General features: G+C 43.1%; 2 protein-coding genes across 2 annotated transcripts in view; one reads left to right on the top strand and one right to left on the bottom strand.

Moving 5' to 3' along the window:
* The window catches only part of LRRC49 (leucine rich repeat containing 49), a 40,656-nt gene extending 30,202 nt beyond the window's left edge, over positions 1–10,454 (bottom strand). Inside the window, exons 1-7 of the mRNA XM_042473993.1 lie at positions 10,260–10,454; positions 9,142–9,204; positions 4,336–4,423; positions 2,831–3,025; positions 1,524–1,614; positions 898–1,101; positions 42–108 (exon numbers count right to left, since the gene is read on the bottom strand). Coding sequence (XP_042329927.1) covers positions 42–108; positions 898–1,101; positions 1,524–1,614; positions 2,831–3,025; positions 4,336–4,423; positions 9,142–9,204; positions 10,260–10,430 — 879 coding nt within the window. The 5' untranslated portion in view covers positions 10,431–10,454. The remainder of the gene's footprint in view (positions 1–41; positions 109–897; positions 1,102–1,523; positions 1,615–2,830; positions 3,026–4,335; positions 4,424–9,141; positions 9,205–10,259) is intronic.
* Positions 10,455–13,039: 2,585 nt separating this feature from the next.
* On the top strand, positions 13,040–20,492 carry LARP6 (La ribonucleoprotein 6, translational regulator). The gene is made up of 3 exons (XM_042471215.1): positions 13,040–13,383; positions 17,532–17,727; positions 18,770–20,492. The coding sequence occupies exons 1-3, from the start codon at positions 13,151–13,153 to the stop codon at positions 19,835–19,837; spliced, it is 1,497 nt and encodes a 498-aa protein (XP_042327149.1). The 5' UTR covers positions 13,040–13,150; the 3' UTR covers positions 19,838–20,492.
* The last annotated feature ends 21 nt before the right edge of the window (positions 20,493–20,513 follow it).

Here is a 20,513-nt window from a genome sequence, read left to right as displayed (position 1 = left end):
TATACTACAGTATAACTGCAAAAGTATTTATTGCATTTTACCTGATTTCCATGAAGATCCAAGACATCAAGGCTGACCAAATTGTCCAGGTTTGCTATTCTCCTTATTCTGAAATGTGCAAGCACAGCATTTTCAGTAAAAGGATGGGAAAGAAAAATCCATAATCAGTTTCAATTATACACAACTAGTAGTGAATTAGATCCAACACAACAAAAGTCACAATGCACAAAGAACTTGCAGCACACACAATTCAAAGGCAAGGGAAGTTCCACAGAGGTGGTGGAAATATGAGCCCAGATCTATCCATGTTGCCAATAACAAACCGCTGGAGGGAAAGAGAACCCAAAAAGGCCCCAGCAATGAAAGGGAGAGGTCCTAAAGTAGAATATCTGGGTCCTGAACAGAGGAGGAAATATGCAATCACAGCCTTGAGAAAAAGTGGAGCTTTTTCCCACCTTGATTCCTTGAGAAAAGGTGGGCTATAAATAAATCATATTATTATTATCATTATCATCATCATCATCATTTTCAGTCTTGCTTAAGTAGAGGCATACCACTGTTTCCCAAGCCTCTGACAAAGAAGCTCCTTTTTACAGAGGCTGGACTGGATAGCCTTTGTGGTCTCTTCCAACTCTATGATTTATAGTTTTATTTTATTTATTTCAAGGATTTATATGCCACCTTTCTCCCACAATGGGATTCAAGGCGGGTGATTCTATGAAAACCAAAACAGATATTTAGATAAGCTGTGATTTCCATGTGAGATCCAGGCAGAGCAAGTGGACTGTGTGCCGTGCCAATTCTAAAAATGCAACTCACTCAAACTACACAAAGGACCCAATTTTAAAAAATTTAAAAGCACACATCAGGCCCCCACCCACCCATTTTTTCCTTTACCTGTTATTTCCCAACAAAAGGACACGGAGAGCCCTTAACGTAGAAAGACCACTGATTTCCTCTATCTGATTATCATACAAATCTAAGAAAACAAGATGCTGTAGATTAGAAATATTCTGGATCCGAGTGATGCAGTTATGCTGGAAACTCAGCAGTCGGAGGTGCTCTTCTCCATCAATAACTGGGCAAACTGTCAGCTTTTGTCTGAAAAATAGAAAGTATTTGGGGGAAAATAAATAGCACAGGTAATACGAAGTACAAGGGCTCACTCCTATTAACATCAACCTTGGGGAAGAACGAAAACAACCACCAACCCATCCACACCTTTTCTCTGACTGAAAAGAGTGTTTAATACATCCACAGACTATTTCTTTTCGAAACTTCTTCAGTTTTTCTTCTAATTTTAGTTACATTTCCCCTCCTTCATTTCTGTTATTAAATAATGCTACTCAGCAGTGAATTAATAAATGCATTTTAGAAGTTCCTATATACTACCTTTCCTAAACAGAGGCAGCAGCTGTATTAACTGGTAGATACAATCGAAGAAAAGTACCTTTTCCAAATTTTTGTTTCAAGTAAACATACACAGGGCTACAAAAAGCCCAGCTTGTCCATTCTGCCCTTACCTTTCAAGGGTTAACCTGTCAGAGTGCTGTGTTTTCTCCTCTGCAGTACGGTTCACCAGGGGAAAAGCAGTGTTCCCATAACTGATATTCTCTAACAGGAAAAGAAAGGGCATCTCTTACACAATTGAATTGCAAAAACAGCAGAAAATATTTTACACATTGCAATCATTTTAATCTAAGCAAATATATGTGTCAAACTGGCTCTAACCTTAAAAGGAAAGATGGGGAGAAGGAATTTGGCCTCACCTTTAAGACTAACTGGTTTATTTTAGGATGAGCTTCGTATATTTGAGTCTACTTCTTCAGATGCATAGATAGAATACTAGCAGGGGTTATTTGGTGCTAAGAGCGCAATACTAGAGTTACTCGGCAGGTGTCCTACCTGAGCACCTTTGTTGAGAAATTGCGAGCAACACACAAGGACAATGCTTATCAAACCACATGGATGCTGATAAGACAGGATGTAACTGGGGGAATCTCAGCTAAGAGATCACAGTTATGCTATAAAGGCTCCCGCTTTGCAAGGGTGGCAAGGCAATGGCTTTTGGATCTGCCCTAAGATCTTGGGATAGGGCAAGCTGTTGTTGCTGTATGCCTTCAAGTCATTTCCAACTCATGGCGACCTTAAGACAAACATATCATGGGGTTTTCTTGGCAAGATTTGTTCAGAGGTGGTTTACCATTGCCTTGTTCTGAAGCTGAAGGCATGTGACTTGCCCTGGTCTCCAGAGTCGTAGTCCAGCACTGAAGCCACTACTCCACACTGTCTGGAGGGCAAGCTATATGTCTAAATAAATAAAAGCATCACATGCTTGCTTTCCAGAAAGCAAAATGACAATGACAGAAAGAGGATGGGTAGCAGTTAGAGCATCTGATGAGGACTGGGGAAGATCCAGGTTCAATTTCATGGCCTGAGGGACATCTCCAAGAAGGCTTTCTCCCTTGTCCTCTCCAAGCGTGCCTTAAAAGTCAAAGCAAGTTCTTACTGGGAGATATGGTCTTTCAGATGGCCTGGACCACAGCCATAAAAGTATTTATTTTTACTGCTTTGATTTTGCATTGTTATTTCACCTTCAAAGTGGTCTGAACATTTTAAATATAAATAAAATATAAATGATCTCCTCCAGATACAAGGAGTCTCAGCCAAGCCAATGGAGTGGACCTCACTGTTTTACATCTCACTTCACTGCAGCAAGGTGATATTCAATATATCTTTTAAAAGCAAGTGTATTTATTTATTTTGAGTATTTCTACCCCGCCCGACAGGTATACAAATTTTATCTGCTAAACCAGTTCATGTCAGTTACCTGGGATAGTTGCACTTGCACTATGACAGCCCTGCTGTATTTTGTATTTTGAAGGGGTAGGGAAAGAGCAGTCACCAAACGGTGACAGAGAGCCTGCCCCATATTTCATCTCAAGACCAGGGATATCGGCAAAATTTGTCGTTACAGGAACATACAACTTTTTATTGCGCGATAATGGACTTAATCTTCCATCTCCTGCAAGAAAACAGAAAAATAAGAATGGCAGCCTTGCCACGTATCACCACAGATTAAATTACAACTAGGATTTTATAAGCTGTTCTTTGGAAATAACGTCTTTTGAAAAACTTAGGCTGCATCTGCATTGCAGAAATAACCCAGTTCAACACTGCTTTAATTGCCATGGGTGAAAGCTATGGGATTCTGGGATTTGTAGTTATGTGAGATATTTAGCCTTCTCTGTCAGAGTTTAGGCAACACAACTAACTACAGTTCCCAGAATTACACAATGCTGTCATGGCAATTAAAGCGGTATCAAACTAGATTATTTCTGCAATGCAGCTCTAGACAGGCATATGCAGGATGGTGCTGCCAGTTACCAAATACACATGTACCTAAGCATTCAATGAACCAAATACACATGTAACTAAGCATTCAACCTTTCCACAACCAGAGGCCCTCCAGAAGTTTTGGACTGCATATTCCATCAGTCCATGCCAGTCTGACCACTAAGCCAGGATTCTGGGAGCTGGAGTTAAATTACACTTGTTAGAACTGAAGACATTGGAGTACATTCTAAAAAGTATTTAGTAAACATATTGATACCTTTTATTACTTACAAGGAGCTCAATTCTACATACCTTCTCCCCACCCTGTTTTTCTTCATGATAACTCACTGTATGGAAGACTTAGCAGCAGCTTCATGAACACAATCCCTACAGATATACAACTATTTCCTACAACCAACAGGAGGATGAGTCACATCTCTCAACCAAACCTTGGAAAAGTATGTAGAGAGATCTTGTAGCACCTTTGACCAACTGAATGAAAGAAATTGGCAGCATGAGCCTTCATAGACTTCCATCTACTTCCTCAGATGCATTTAGTAGAGTGGGAAGTTAACATTTTGAACTACAGCTCCAATAATTTCCTGACCCATTTGGTTATGGCACAGTGGCTGGAAGTATAGGTGCTGTGTCCTAAAACAGTTCATTTTTTCAAACAGCCCCACATAAATCTTTAGGAACACATTTCCACAAATCTATCAGTGACACAATTCCATCGACCTATCAGCCATTATTTTACTTGTTTGCTACAGGGAACGCTGATGCAGTGCCAGGACTTTCAAGTGTTGTGTGCTTTGAAGAGCTGCCCAACAACTTTATTTTTCCCTGATCCATCTCCAGATATCTAATTCTTTTATTTCCAGAAAAAGCACAACTGCATCACATGAAAAGAAAGTATGCTAGTCCTGCTCTTTCAGTCTTGCTCCTTTCATAGTTAGCACGCGTAATTTTCAAAAAGAGGAGTCTGTCTTCCAACATTACCTAGTTTTCCAGAATAGTTCTTCTCAACATCATGCTGCAGGAACCTGTTGTGAAGATATGGCTGATCTTTGTGTAATCTAAACTCAATCTGCAAACAACAAAAAAAAAATACATTACAACAAAAACTATTACATTTTCAATGCAAACAGGCCAAGGAGGTGAATAAAAGGGTATGGGTTTATACAGCAACTACTGGGTTACAATGAATATGGGAAGAAAGTGAACAGAAGAATGAAGTTGTATATGTATCCCAGGCACACTTTCCTCGACTCACTGAACTCCATAGAAGTCAATTCCAAGTATAACTACACTACAAATTTGTTCTAGACATCTACTAGAATTACATGCAACAGTCCAGTGATAAATTGTTAGGGTCCAGAAATGCAATTTGGGTATAAGATGAGAATTACAGTCATGGGCAATTCTACATGGAGTATCTCCACAGACATCTGGGAAGCCATTGAAGATTCATGTGAGAAGAGACTAGATGCAAACTGTCAGGCAAAGTGGAAAAATGGGAATGGGAATGAAGCTTTGTTGGTGTACCTAGATATTAAGATAAGATTAGGAAGTGTGTTATAAGCACTGCATTAGAAATAGGTGCTAGGTGTCATAACACCAAATTGCTGCTTTGCTATTCCTCCTTTCTGTTCTTGCACCATCCAAGAACTAAGTAAGGCTGACCCTGTTTAGCTTCCAAGATCAGACAGGATTTGGTGCCTTCTAAGGTATTTGGGCCAGCTTCAATTTGTGACACAATGGTTTCTCATATAAATCCTGTCGATTTAAAATCTTGAGTGAACTATAGAGTTTCCTTGTTATTTAGAGAAATAATTTTTCTCAGCAGCAGTATCTGGTAAATGGGGATAATTCAAATGCTGACCTTTCCGGAAATCCTCTTTGCAAAATGGAGGCATTCCGAAACAGACCAGATCTGGGGAAATCGGCTTTTGTCATTTAATTTTCTTACAACCTTTAGTCAATATTTTGCTAAAAGGTGTGCAATCTTGTAAGATTGAGAACCATTGTGTAGTCATTGCTACACTGGGACTTGGGAAATTTAAGTCTCCACTGAGTCATAAAACTCAGTGGGTGACTTTGGCCCAGTGAGACTCTCACCTGCTCTTCCTCACAGGGTTGTTGTGAGGATAAATTGAGAGAGCCGTTATTTCCTGCAACTCACCAGAGGAAAGGCAGGATAGAACTGTAACTAATAAATGAATAAACAGAACTTGTGTGTGGTGCAAGGTGTATATTCAAATATGTAACTTGCTCATTCTGTATCAAGTTTGTTACATGGATATGCAACTTTTCCTTCATGGATTTCCCCCGCTTTCTCATTTGTTATAATATACTTTAGAATGAGATGATGGCTGAACCAAAGTCATTCAGTGAACCTCATTACAAAGTGGAGATTTTAGACCAAGCCTTTGGGGTCCTAGTTCAGACTTCTAATAGCTATGTCACACTGGTTCATATTACACCATTAGTAGAAGGGTGTGTTCACTATCCCAAATGTCTACAGGAATACTTGGCCATTTCAGTCCCACATCTAATGCTGAGACAGATTTTACATAGGTATCTACTCTATAGTTATACTTCCTCTCTCTTAGGCATGAATGTTGTTGTTGTGTGCCTTCCAAGTCGTTTCCGACTTATGGCAACCACAGGGTGAACCTATCCTGGAGGTTTTCTTGGCAAAATTTCTTCAGAGGAAGTTTGCCATTGCCTTCTCCTGAGGCTGAGAGCCTGTGACTCGTCCATGGTCATCCAGTGGGTTTCATGGCCAAGCAAGGATTCGAACCCTGGTCTCCAGAGTCAGAATCCAATGCTCAAACCACTATGCCACACTGGTTTTAAGAAGAAACTATGAAGTAGAGTACCTCCAAAACGTTTCTCACCTATAAATTTCCTAACAAAGCAGTAACTGAAAGTAAGAAGTCTTTTTAATAGATGACATTATTAGAAAACATGGGAAAATTAGATTCAGAAGTGCAGTTTTTTAAACAAAACTGAGTACTGGCAGTAAAATCTTTGAAGGGGTGATTGCTAAGGCAAGGAGCAGCTTGGTGAAGGTCTACTACTCCTTTTCCCACAGGTATATTAAGTGTACATTTGTGTGTGTATCCACCTGTGTGTGACAGAGAAAGAGAGAGTAAGATACACACACACACACACACACACACACACACACACACACACACCTTCCATCATATTTTATTATAATGTGATGTAAGTCATAACAAATGTATGGAGCGGGTTAGTCAAAGATCCAACGTACAAATGGGGTTCCCTTACAGAAGTGTGTGTAATGACACAGCACAGAAATAAATGGCAAACCTACTGATTTGTACAAATTTGAAATGCATTGGTTGTGGGGTGCAGTTTATTTATATTTAAAAACTGCTACTCTATTAAAGGTGCCCCTTTATGTTGGTGCAAATGTATCTCAGGACCCTATGCAATTCTGGTCTTGGGGTCAGAGCCATACATACACATTTCCATGCCTACATCCCAATAATCCTGATACAGAGTACCATCTACAAGTTAGAAATACTCTATATTTCTCCATTGTAATGGGGAAATGGAAGAAGGTAGTAACAAAAGGCCCATATGCTCCAACTCCTCTAGACTTTATCACACGGAGGCAAACTGGAGGCAAACTGGTTAAATCCCGTGTGGAAGAGGGATCTTAAAATCCACTTTTGCGGGTTGTTCTTCAGACATCCTGGCGTCAATGAGAAATAACACAACATTAATCCGAATGCAAAGTTGACAAAACACACTCCTTTTTCACTTTCGGGAAGTTCCCAATAGTAAAAAGGAACGGCTTTTGCTGACTTTGCGTTCGGATTAATGTCGTGTTATTTCTCACATACGCAAACAGAGTCTGTAAAAACGACCCGCTTTTGAGGGTTATTTCTAATTTCTGTTTGGGTTTAACCCCAAACATCATGTGAAAAACAACCCACTTTTGTGGAGCTTTTTCACTTTAAATCAATAAATTCTGCACTGGATCCATCCCGTGTGACAAACTCCTCTGTCCAAGTATATTTTGGCGTTGTGGTGTGCTTTCAAGTCGTTTCTGACATACAGCAACCCTAAGGCAAAACTATCCTGGGGTTTTCTTGGGGAAATTGGTCCAGAGGTTTGCCCTGGCCAAACTCTGAGGCTGAGAGACTGTTACTTGGCCATAGTCATCACCCAATTGGTCTGTGTGGCTGAACTGGGACTTGAACCCTGGTCTCCATAATCCTAGTCCAACACTCAAACGACTATGCTATGCTGGCTCTACAAATGTATAACTAATCATGGAATAATAAAAATAATGCAGAAATGTGTAACTAATACAAGAACAATACATGTGAAAGGGATCCAGGGGTCCTTGTAGACCACAAGCTGAACATGAGTCAACAGTGTAATGCGGCAGCTAAAAAAAGGCCAGTGCACTTCTAGGCTATCTAGGCCAGATGACACCAAATTAGGAGTACCTAATACCCTGGAGGAGAGGATCAAAATTCAAGAAGACCTGAATAGACTAGAAAGCTGGGCCAAAGTTAACAAAATGAAATTCAACACGGAGAAATGTAAGGTACTGAACTTAGGGCAGAAAAGTGAAATGAACAGATGTAGGATGGGGGACACCTGGCTGAATGAGACTTATAAGTGTGAAAGGGATCTAGGAGTCCAAGTAGACCACAGATTGAACATGAGTGAACAGTGCGATGCGACAGCTAACAAGGCCAATGCGATTTTAGGCTGCATCAATAGAAGTATAATGTCTAGATCAAGGGAAGTAATAGTCCCACTCTATTCTGCTTTGGTCAGGCCCCACCTGGAATATTGTGTCCAGTTCTGGGCACCACAATTCAAAAAGGATGTGGAGAAACTGGAGCCATGTGTCCAAAGGAGGACAACTAAAATGGCGAAGGGTCTGGAAACCATGAAGCACTATGAGGAAAGACTCAGGGAGCTGGGGATGTTTAGCAGGAGAAGAGAAGTTTAAGAGGTAATATGATAGCCCTGTTTAAATATTTGAAGGGATGTCATATTGAGGAGGGAGCAAGCTTGTTTTCTGCTTTTCCAGAGACTAGGACCTGGAGGAATGGATGCAAGCTGCAGGAAAAGAGATTAGGAGGAACCTCCTGACAGTAAGGGCTGTTTGACAGTGGAACATACTTCCTCAATGGAGAATGGTGGAGTCTCCTTCTTTGGAGGTCTTTAAACAGAGGCTGGATAGCCATCAAAGGGTATGCTTTGAATGTGATTTCCTGCATGGCAGAATGGGGTTGGACCGGATGGCCCTCCTTGGGGTCTCTTCCAACTCTAGGATGCCATGAGTCGATGATTCTATCTATCCAAGTGTATACAGAAAAGATAAAACACTTGTCTTGGTTTTCTGATGAAAGCAGCTTTATTCTTTTGACAAAAAGTCGACCTGCTTGGTAGATACAAAATTACATTGTCTATATCCAAAGTCGTGCAATTAATTGCATTATTATTATTATTATTAATTATATTATTATTATTATTATTAATTATTAATGTATACCTTTTTCCAAATCCATGTGGCTCACAAACTAAAATAAATACAACACGGCAAAAACAGGGAAACTGTGATAAGATGAACAACACACGTAAAAACAAAGCAAACGCTCCATAAACACTACTGTACAAATGTAATACTTCACACACACCCCCAAAAAATAATCCTCAATCTATAACACAAGAGTATCGCAACCCCATCGCTCGCCATGCTTCGATTCTTTGTTACGGTTTGGTAATAATAAAAAGACCAAGCCTCACGGGTTTCGCTCTCTCCGCCGGAGGAGTGCTCTGGAGAACCAGCTGCAGACCGTAGTTGTTCGCCTGCAAATGGGAGACTCTTGTTAGTAACTGTCAAGAACGCAAAGGTGTCCAAACAAAAGGATGTTTGACACAAACAAACACTCTGTGGATCATGGCTTGAGGTCAACACAATAATAAAGGTTACAAAGAAGTAAAGACAGCAGCCACTTGGTGCCATTCTGAGAACTGAGTAGTTTCCACTTCGGAAGAATGTCATGCGCAACCGAAACGTTGTGACTGGAGAAAGATACAGACGATGGATTATGGACCATGAACCAAATCAAGAGCCAGACTGAGGCTATTTGGGTACGAAGCTTGTGGTAGTGAATGGCTATTTGCCTATGCCTCCTTCATGCCCAAGTGTCTCAGTGTGTTTTGCGTGTGGAAGACTCAGGGACCAGGGAGTGGTCCATGTGGGGCCATATGTGTCCATATGTGTGTATGTGTGCAAATATGGCTATATATTTGTGTGTGCATATGTCTATATATGTGTGTGTGTGTGTGTGTGCAAATATATGTGTATATATATATGTGTGTGTGTGTGTGTAAAAATGTGTGTGTGCATATGTATATGTGTGTGTGTGCAAATATATGTATATATGTATGTGTAAATGTGTGTGTATGCGTGCACATGCATCTGTGTGCAAATATATGTCTGTGTGCATATGTGTATTTATGTATGCATGTGTGTGCAAATAATGTATATATGTGTGTGTGCAAATATATGTATGTATGTGCAAATATGTGTGTGTGTAAGTGTGTGCATGCATGTGTGCAAATATATGTATATTGTGTGTGTGTATATATATGGGTATGTGTGCACAAAGATGTGTGTGCAAATATATGTACATGTGTGTGCAAATGTGTGTGTGTGTGTATATGCACACACTCACACATACACACACACACACACATATATATACATATATAATCGCACACATATCTATATAGTGCCTATTTCAGGGTCCCTTTGTGTCGCTTCTTTCCTTCCGGCGGCGAATACTTCCGAAGGCTTAGGCTGGCCTCCCTCCCTCCTCCCTCTCTCTCTTCCCTTCCTTCCTTCTTTCCTTCCTTACCGGGGCGACGTGCCCAGGCCTACTCCCGGCGGGAGGCCTGCATTTGCTGGGAACCATGGCAACGGGATCCAGCCGCCGCCGAAGCCATGGACCGCGACGCCCCTTCCGACGCCCTTTTTCCCCCGCCCCAAACCGGAAGCCGCTGCGTGGTCGCCATGGCAACCTGCACATCCGGGCATCCCAACCTTCGGGCGGCGGCCATTTTCCCCTCTCAACATCAGGGGGCGTGGCTAGGAGTGAGTCTCCGCCTCTGTCGCGGCCGGCCTATCAGAAACGTCCTTTCCTCCCCTAGAGAGGAGAAACACTACATTGTATACACTTCGGGTTCCCCATGGAAGGGGGATCAGGGGCGCTCCGTACGCATTAAGCATCCGCCATTTTGGGGGCTGGTTGAGTTAGCATGGAAACCGGAAGTGAATGTGTTTATACAGCCCTGCCTCTATAGGCCAACGTCGAGGCTCTCTTAAAGGGCCAGCGCCCCTTTTTCTTTGTTTACTACAAACAGAATGCAGTGTTTTTAACACATATTTTTGTTCATATAAGTAAACAAAATCACCACAGAAGCCACATCTCCCCTCAAAAGAGACTCACAGAATATACAAAACCAAGGAAACAGGTGCAAGGCCATTGAAGCAAATTCAAACAAAAGCCCACCAAACAGGGAGGCCTTTCTTTATTGGCCAAGTCAAATAAACAATAAGCTTTCCAAGCTCCATGGCTTCTTCTTCTTCTTCTTCCTCAGGCAAAGAGGCTACAATGAGACAGAGGTGTTCGCAAGAGGCATCTTCCTCCTATGTTTCTGTCCTGAGTTAAGATGGTGCCTCTTAACATCTTAACATCTCTCTTAACATCTTATTCCATCCTCAATGGCCTCCCCTCCAATTTTTAAACAGGGCTATCATGTCTTGACCCATCTCTTCTCAAGACTAGGCATAAGCTGCTCCTCAAAGGGCTTGGTCAACGTCTTAACATCATGGTTTACATCTTAACATCATGGTTTACATCTTAACATTATGGTTTACATCTTAACATTATGGTTAACATCTTAACATCATGGTTTACATCTTAACATCATGGTTTACATCTTAACATTATGGTTAACATCTTAACATCATGGTTTACATCTTAACATCATGGTTTACATCTTAACATTATGGTTAACATCTTAACATTATGGTTTACATCTTAACATTATGGTTTACATCTTAACATCATGGTTTACATCTTAACATTATGGTTAACATCTTAACATCATGGTTAACATCTTAACATCATGGTTTACATCTTAACATCATGGTTTACATCTTAACATCATTGTTTACATCTTAACATTATGGTTAACATCTTAACATCATGGTTTACATCTTAACATCATGGTTTACATCTTAACATTATGGTTAACATCTTAACATCTTGGTTTACATCTTAACATCATTGTTAACATCTTGGATAACTTCTTTGGTAACCTCTTGGTTAACATATTGGTTAAAATCTTGCTTAACATCTTGTTAACATCTTGGTTAACATCTTAACATGTCAAGCCATGTTAGGGCTTCACATCTTAGCATCTCTCTTAAGTTGGTTTGGAAGCCACCAAGCCCTCTTAGGAGGGACTTAGGGAGAAGGCAATGTCTAGCCTGGAGAAGAGAAGGGTTAAGACGTGATAGCCCTGTTTAAATATTGGAAGAGATGTTATATTGACAATGGAGCAAGCTTGTCTCAAAGGATGCAAGCTACAAGGAAAGAGATTCCACCTCAACATTAGGATAAATTTCCCAATGAAGTGGAAGACACTGTTGCCTCCGAGTGTTGTGGAGTCCCTTTCTTTGAAGGTTTTTAAACAGAGGCTGGATGGCCATCTGTTGAACCCGCCTCAATACTCAAATGGGAGAGGCGGAATACAAATAAACATATTATTATTATGATTATATGCTTTGATTGTGAGTTCCTGCATGGCTGGGAGTTGGACTGGATGGCCCCTGGAGTACCTTCCATCTCTAAGAAAGGTCTGAAAAGACTAAGGGAACTGGGTATATTCATCCTGGAGAAGAGAAGGTTAAGGGGTGATGTGAGAGCCCTGTTTAAGTACTTGAAGGGATGTCATATTGAAGATGGAGCAATCTTGCTTTCTGCTGCTCCAGAGAATGGGACATATCAATGGAGCAAGCAATGGATGCAAACTATGGGCGAAGAGATTTCACCTAAATATGAGGAGGAACTTCCCAATGAAGTAGAAGAAATTGTTGCCTTCCTTGGAGGTCTTTGAACAGAGGCTGGATGGCCATCTGTTGAGCATGCTTTGATTGTGAGTTCCTGCATGGCAGAAGAAGGGGGTTGGACTGGATCAGGGCCTTTGGAGTTCCTTAAGAAAGGTCTGGAAACCACAAAGCCCTATGAAGAGAGACTTAGGGAGGTGGTGATGTCTGGCCTGGAGAAAAGATGGGTTAAGACATGATAACCCTGTTTAAGTATTTGAAGGGGTGCCATGTTGAGGATGGAGCAAGCTTGTTTCCTGCTGCTCCAGAGACTAGGACTCAGAGTCTCAATGGCTGCAAGGTACAGGAAAAGAGATTCCAGCTCAACATTAGGAGGTCTTTAAACAGAGGCTGGGTGGCCCTCTGTCCCAGGGAGGAGGGCTTGCATGGTGTCTTCTTTCATGAAATAATGGGGCTGGAGTGGATGTCCCTTTGGGGTCTCTTCCAAATTTGGAGGAGGAGGAGGTCTGCCTGGGTGGGATGCTGCTATGGAGGCGGAGATGGAGGCAGGAAGCACCGCCTCGGCTGCCTCTGGCTCAGAGCTGCGGAGAGAGAGAGGTGCAGGAGGAGGAGGAGGAAGAGGGAGGGAAGCCCTGCTGGCTCTCTTCGCATCCTTTCTCCCTTGTGGAAGAAGGGATGGCCCTGGAGGGAGGTGAAGGTGAGATGGGCATCTGGGGGGTCCCTGGCCCAGTGGAGATCCGGGTGGCCCAAGCCCCCGAGGCTGAGAAAAGAGAGGAAGAAGAGGAGGAGGAGGAAGAGGAGGAGGAGGAAGAAGATGGGGAGCTCCTCAGCCTGACTCCGTTGGGGAGCTGCAGCTGCAGCGAAGACGATGCCTCCCAAAGAGATCAAAGAATTGGAGAGAAATCCAGGTACCGTTGCCATTTGGGGAGGAAGAAAGGGAAGGTTTAATGGGAGATGACTCCCCCAGATGTGCCTAAATGGGAGGTATAAGATTTAATGGTGTCCAAAGATGGGAGATAGACAGCCTACCCACCCCAGATGTGCCTAAATTGGGAGAGCAATGCTGACAATGAAATCCCCATGGATTGCATTGCTAAGGCTTTGGCCAGTTCCTTCCTCTGAAATAGAGCCTCCAGCACCAGGTATTCCTTGGTGGTCTCCCATGCAAGGACTAACCAGGGCTGGCCCTGCTTAGTTTCCAAGATCAGACAAAGTCTGGTGCCTTCAAGGTGTGTGTATGTGCCTTCATGGTTCGACGTATGGCAGCTCTGGATTTCAGAGGATTTTCTTAGACAAGGCTTTGGCCAGTTCTTTCCTCTGAAATAGAGCCTCCAGCACCTGGGATTCCTTAGTGGTCTCCCATACAAGGACTAACCAAAGCTAATTCTGCTTAGCTTCCAAGATCGGACATGATCCGATGACTTTAGGATGTGGGGGTGTGCCTTCCACTTATGGTCAGCTTAATAGCCCCATGGATTTTGTAAGGTTTTCTTAGGCAAGGAAGACTCAGAGGTGGTTTTGCCAGGTCCTTCTTCTGGAATATCACCTATAGCACCTAGTCTCCCATCTAAGGACTAACTAGGGCTGACCCTGCTTAGCTTCCAAGATCTGGTGCCTTCAGGATGTGTATATGTGCCTTCAAGTCATGGTCAGCTTATGGCAGCCCCATGAATTTCCTAGGGCTTTCTTAGGCAAGGAAGACTGAAGAGGTGGTTTTTGCCAGGTCCTTCCTCTGAAATAGATCCTAACAGCACCTGGGTTGGCTGTCTCCCATCCACATATGAACAAGAGTTACCCTGCTTAGCTTCCAAGATCAGACAGGCTCTGGTGCCTTTAGGAGGCCTTAAAGTCATAGGTTGACATGGTGACCCAATGAATTCTATAGGGTTTTTTTTAGGCAAGGCAGACTCAGAGATGGTTTTGTCAGGTCCTTCCTCTGAAATAATGCCTAAGAGCACCTGGGATTAATTGATGGCCTCCCCTCGAAGTACTAAGCATGGTTGACCCTGCATAGTTTCTCAGACTAGGTGGGATCTGGTGCCTTTACGGTATGTAGGGCTAGTCCTGTGCGCCATTGCCTGTGTGTGTGCCTTCATTTCTCTGTCAACCTATGATTTATCTTGAATTTTGTAGGGTTTTCTTAGGCAAGGTGGTGGTCTTGCCGGTTCCTTCCTCTGAAATAGAGCCTCCAGCATCTGGGATTCCTTGGTGGTCTCCTATCTGTGGACTAACCAGGGCTGACCCTGCTGAGCTGGAGCTGATGCTTAAAGAGGTCTCAAAGTGGATTATTCCGTCAGTGTGTTTTGGACCCCAGTCACTATTCCTTACAAAAAATGGCCTGACGTTCTCTGCCCTGAAGCTCTGATGCAAAAGAAATTTGGGTTGCAATTTCCCTGAATCCAACAGGAAACTTGGTGCAATTGGAGCTGGGTGTTGCATCAAGCAGCATGCCTGGCTTCTCCCTCCCCTCCAGTCTGAGAAATCCTCCAAAAGCCCCTTTTGGCAGCGAGATCCTAGAAGGCAAGGCGTCTTCTGGCTTTGGAAAGTGGAGGGTGGAGTGGATCTCTTGCTGATCTGGCACTTTGTTTAGGGGTGGAAGGAGGGAAGGAGTGTACTGGACCAGCAAAGCATTGGAAATCTGATGCTGGAGGGGAGCAACGGGCAAAGAAGTGAGGAGGATGAACCAAAAGAAACAAACTCCTACTTGCTTTCCCTAGACCTTCCAAAATTCCCTTCTGGTTCCATTCAGAGAAGCCTCCCTGCTAGCGGTAGCACTGCACCACCTTTTGAACTGGGTGCTGCTTTTATTTGTTTTTCTTATATGTCTTCAAGTCATTTCCAACTTACGGCATCCCTCAGGTGAACCTATCTGAGGAAGGAACTGGCAAAACCACCTCTTGCCTAAAGAAAACCCTATCAAATGCATGGGGTCACCATAAGCTGACCATGACCTGAAGGCACATACACACATCCTGAAGGCACCAGATCCGGTCTGATCTTAGAAGCTAAGAAGGGTCGGCTCTTGTTCATACATGGATGGGAAGCCACCAAGGAATCCCAGGTGCTGTCGGCTCTTTTTCAGATGAAGGACCTGGTTAAACCACCTCTGAGCATCCCTTGCCTAAGAAAGCCCTACAATATCCATGGACGGGCAACTTGAAAGGCACATAATGCAGCAAATCTTAGAAGTCACACTTGCTGACTAGGGAAACTCTGCCAGCATTATCGGTGTGTTGCACTCACGTTAAACTTGGTTTAGGGACTATATGTGCTTGTAGCATGCATCCCCTCTCCAAACCACACCTGGCACCTGGAGGTCATTACTCCTTGGTGGAGTAAGGAAGTGTCCTCTTCTTCCTTGCCTTGCTGATATATGACCTGCTAGACCAATGCATCTTTGTCAAACAATGGCAGAGCCATGCCAGGGTTACTTGATGGGTCAATCCCATCAGCTGGGTGCTGTTTACAGGCTCCAGGAGCAAAGCAGATTAGGGTGACTGGGGAGCCATGTCCAGCTTTGCAAAGCCAGCAGGACAGCCTGTTGTTTTGCCCATCAGCTTCAATTAGCGTGACAGGCTTGACGAAGTCTCCCTTCTGGGCTGTGACGCACTATGAGCAGTGCTCTGCAGGGAGTTACCTAGAAATAAATGAATCGGAAGACCCAAAGCGTGAGCATGGATTACCACGGGATTAATGAGCCGGCTGCAGGCATTCCCTGAAGTGGCCATAAGTGCTGAGGCATTCCTCGTAACTCCATCATTTGCTCAGGGTGTATCTGCACTGTAGAAATAATGCAGTTTGATACTGGTTCAATTGCCATTGCTCCATTCTACAGACTGTTTGGATCCGTTGTTTGGTGAGGCACCAGCACTCTTGGTCAGCGAAGGCCAAAGACCTTATAAAACTGTCATTGTTATGTGCCTTCAAGCCATTTCTGACTTATGGTGAACCTATTCTGGGGTTTTCTTGGGAATAATTGTTCCAAGAAGGTTTGCCATTGCCTTCCTGTGGGGCTGAAAGAATGTGACTCTCCCAGGGTCACCCAATGGGTTTCATGGCTGAACTGGGAATCGAACCTTGGTCTCCAGAGTTGTAGTCCAACACTCAAACCACTACACAACGCTGGTTGTCTTGTCAAACTACAGATCCCACTACTCCATGGGATGGAGCTATGCCACTCAGTGTAGAATACCAATTTACTAATACAGTAATGTAACTGCTTTCCTGTTGGACAGTGTGGGAAGGTATGTCTCCGAAGAGTTACCTTCCTCTAGGTTTTGTTAAACGGCACATAAATCAGGAAGGTTTTCTGCGCGAGGGACTGAATAATGCCAGCACCTGCTGCTAAGCAAACAGCCCAACAGAGAAATAAATCACGGCTTTGTGTGGCATGGCTTGCAAAACGAAAAAGAAAAGGGTAATCTGGCTTGGTGATTCTCCATCCGTTCACCCCAAAGCACCCCGCAAAAGGCTGGCTGTGTGGCTAGATGTTCAAGAGGACTTTAGCGAAATGCGTCAGGGGCTTTGGAGAGGCAAAGGACAAACCCTTGCCCTTGAGATGCATTCCTCTGTTGGGTTTCTTCATCTTCTTTGGTGACTCACAAGCTGGTGAGTCACAGCCTAATAGGGTTGTTTTGCTCGCTGCCCTGGCATCCAATATTCTTTTCTCATTCCCATCCTCTAGCAAGAGGCAACGTCCGCCCACCACCACCATTTATCTGGGCACTTTGCACGCCACTTGTTTACTTCTGATGTCACTGATAGGTCCCCCATACAACCACACTCAGAAATAGACATGTATGGCAATGCTTTCTCCCCCCCCCCCTCCCCCCGAATTAAGCCTGCATGCATTAATTCTCTTTTGCAACATTCGGGGAAAGCTCTCGTAAAAGAAAGTCCTAATAGCCCTAATGGACTATAGCACTGAACTCATATTTTGTAAGGTTCTTTTTCTCATGTTGTGCCAATCTTTCCTCTGTAAGAAGAAATGAGTGCGTAAACTCATCACGAGAATAAAGCTGTGGATTTGACCAGGTTCCTCTTTCTTTTTTGCCAGCGGCGGTGAAAACGACGGAGACGATTTGGGACACAAATGGAAACCTCCAGAGCATGAACTGATCCTGAAGTTGGTGGCCCAGATTGAGTATTACTTTTCGGATGAAAACCTTGAAAAAGACGCCTTCCTTCTGAAGCACGTCCGGAGAAATAAGATGGGATATGTCAGCGTGAAGTTGCTGACTTCTTTCAAAAAGGTATGTGTTTAAATAAATGGCTTCTAAATATTGGAGACAACTGGAAAAGTGGTTTTGTTTGTTTAAGCAATTGTCTGTGTATCTCTTGAGTTTTCCAAATGATTTTAGTATGCTTTAGGAATGCTCCTTGAAATGATGGCACAGAATTTAATGTGCAGCCCAGGCGTACATAGCAAAAGCTCACCCTCTGCTAATTTCAAATGGAAAATTAAAAATGTGAATTTAACATTTGAATTAGAAGTGACCCCTGCACTCCAGTCACTTTCTGTTATATCAAGAAAATGTTTCTCTTGCATCTAAAATGGCTGGGGGGGGATTAAAAACATGGCAAAAATGACCCTCGTGACCCCCAGAGTTCAAAGAAAAAATTCTGAAAAAGAATTTTTCAAAGAAAAAAATTGCAACGGAAAAATTCTGATTTCAGTTGTTGACTTCGCTGGTTACTGCTGTTTATTTTGTCTTTATTGTATACTAGTTAGTATTATTTTTGAAATCTTTTAATCATGTAATATTGTTTTGGATTGTACAACGCTTGGCAGGTTTTTATTATTTTCTTTTTTCTTATTTTATTTGATCCTTACTATGTAAAACGCTGTGCAAACTTGACAGCACTCTATAAATTAATGTTAATAATAATAATAATAATAATAATAATAATAATAATAATAATACAGGTCACCCGCATCATATGTAGGCACGCTTTACGCAGCTTTCAGCATACGCTGAAAGCTGCGCGGGGACGTGCGGGGAGGAAGGGGCAGCGCGTCCCATAGGGACTAATGGGGCATGTGCCCATGGAGCGCACGCACCACCACACCACTGCGTGCATGAGCCCATTCATTTAAATGGGGCTCGAGCATACACGTAATTTGCTTTATGCGGGGGAGTCCAGAACGGATTCCCCACATATAGCAAGGGTGCACTGTAATAACTTCAGGCAACTTCATGCATAAATGAATGCATAGCATTTCAACCCATTGTTAAGGAGATGTGGCATCTTCAAACTGGATTTTTCTAAATGGGCTCCTATTTCTTCTTGCAGGTAAAACACTTGACCCGTGACTGGAGAACCACAGCTTATGCCCTGAAATATTCTGATATTCTGGAGCTGAATGAAGACAACCGAAAGGTTCGGCGCAATACACCCGTCCCAGTGTTCCCCAGCGAGAATCTGCCTAGCAAGATGTTGCTTGTCTATGACATCCACCTGACGCTCAACCTCCATTCTCTGGAGGAAGGGCAAGAAAATGGAGGCGTTCAAGAGAAAGTTATGGAACATCTTCTTAAAGCCTTTGTCAAGTTTGGTGTCATTTCATCAGTCCGCATCCTCAAACCCGGTAGGGATCTCCCGCCGGATATCAAGAGGTTCAGTAGCCGATACAGTCAAATGGGGACCAAAGAATGCACCATCGTCGAGTTCGAAGAGGTGGATGCTGCCATCCAAGCTCATGAGTCCATGTGTCTGCTGGACAACGAGACGGCCATGAAGGCCATCCTCATTGGAAGGAAGCCTCCAAAGAAGAAGGTCCTCAAAGACAAGAGCCGTGATGGAGACTTGAACAAGGGTCACCACAAAAGGCGATCGATAAATAAGAGGGTGGAAGAACTTCAGTTCCTTGGCGATGATTCTTCAGCCAACAGTTCCTCTGAGCCGGAGAGTAACCCAACCTCCCCTATGTCTGGCCGGAGAAGTAACACTTCCAACAAACTGAGCCCAGTCACCTACACGAACAATCACCTTAGCCCAAACTTGTCTCCAAGATCGAGCCCTCGGACCAGCCCTTGCTCCCTACGGAAAGTCTCCAGGATGTCTCCTCTGGTGGAAGACGGACGACTCAGCTTAAACGCCAGCCCCGAGACGCCCAGGAGATGCGCGGATTATTCGTCGGACAGTAGCCTCACCCCTTCCAGCAGCCCATGGGTTCAGAGGCGTCGGCAGGCACAAACTCTCACACAAGAGAAAAGCCCAGTGGGCAGCCCCATGCAGAGTCCCAAAATGCAGAATTTTGTTGGGTTACCCGTCGGAGTGTTGCGTTTACCTAAGGGCCCTGATGGGACAAAAGGATTTCATAATGGACGGGAAAGGAATAAAACAACTCAGAATGAATGATCTTTGTGTTCATTCAGGTAGTGAATTACAGGGGTCCCTCAACATTCGCTGGGGTTAAGAGTGAAGGACCCCCATGAATGTGGAAAAAGTTCAAATTAAAAAACCAACACTATTCTTTTTACCTAAGAGAACACTTCTCAAGAAATCTCCAGATCCTCCAGTGCAACTCAGTGGTCAACATCTGCCAGAATGTGACCCTAGAATCAAGCTGGATGACCTACAAATGCCTAGAGAAGTGGTTTCTCTAGGAACTTTGAGGTCCTTCATCACAACTCTATGGTCAACTTCTGGCAGAGTTGCGCTGGAGGACCTAGAAATTCCTAGAGAGAACATATTCATCAAAACTGCAAACCATTAAACCCGCAAAAGTCAAAGCCACAAATGTGGAGGGCCAACTGTACTCCAATGCTGAGTTATTCCCAAGGACTTGGATCAAGGCACTATTTTCATTTATTTTTAATTTTGAAGCATTTGTACTTTTGTGGCTTTGTATGCTTGTCTTTACACTTAATCTAGATGTTGTCTTTATATGTTTTTTACTGTTTTATGAAACCTCAACATGGATGCATTTTATGTTTGTGTGTTTTTTAATGCCAGGTATAACCAAACATTTAACGGGGGAAATATTATTATTATTATTATTATTATTATTATTATTATTATTATTATTATTATT

This window comes from Sceloporus undulatus, chromosome 6 (genome assembly GCF_019175285.1).
Source record: "Sceloporus undulatus isolate JIND9_A2432 ecotype Alabama chromosome 6, SceUnd_v1.1, whole genome shotgun sequence".
Lineage (NCBI taxonomy): Eukaryota > Metazoa > Chordata > Lepidosauria > Squamata > Phrynosomatidae > Sceloporus > Sceloporus undulatus.
This window is presented reverse-complemented; position numbering and strand designations above follow the sequence as displayed.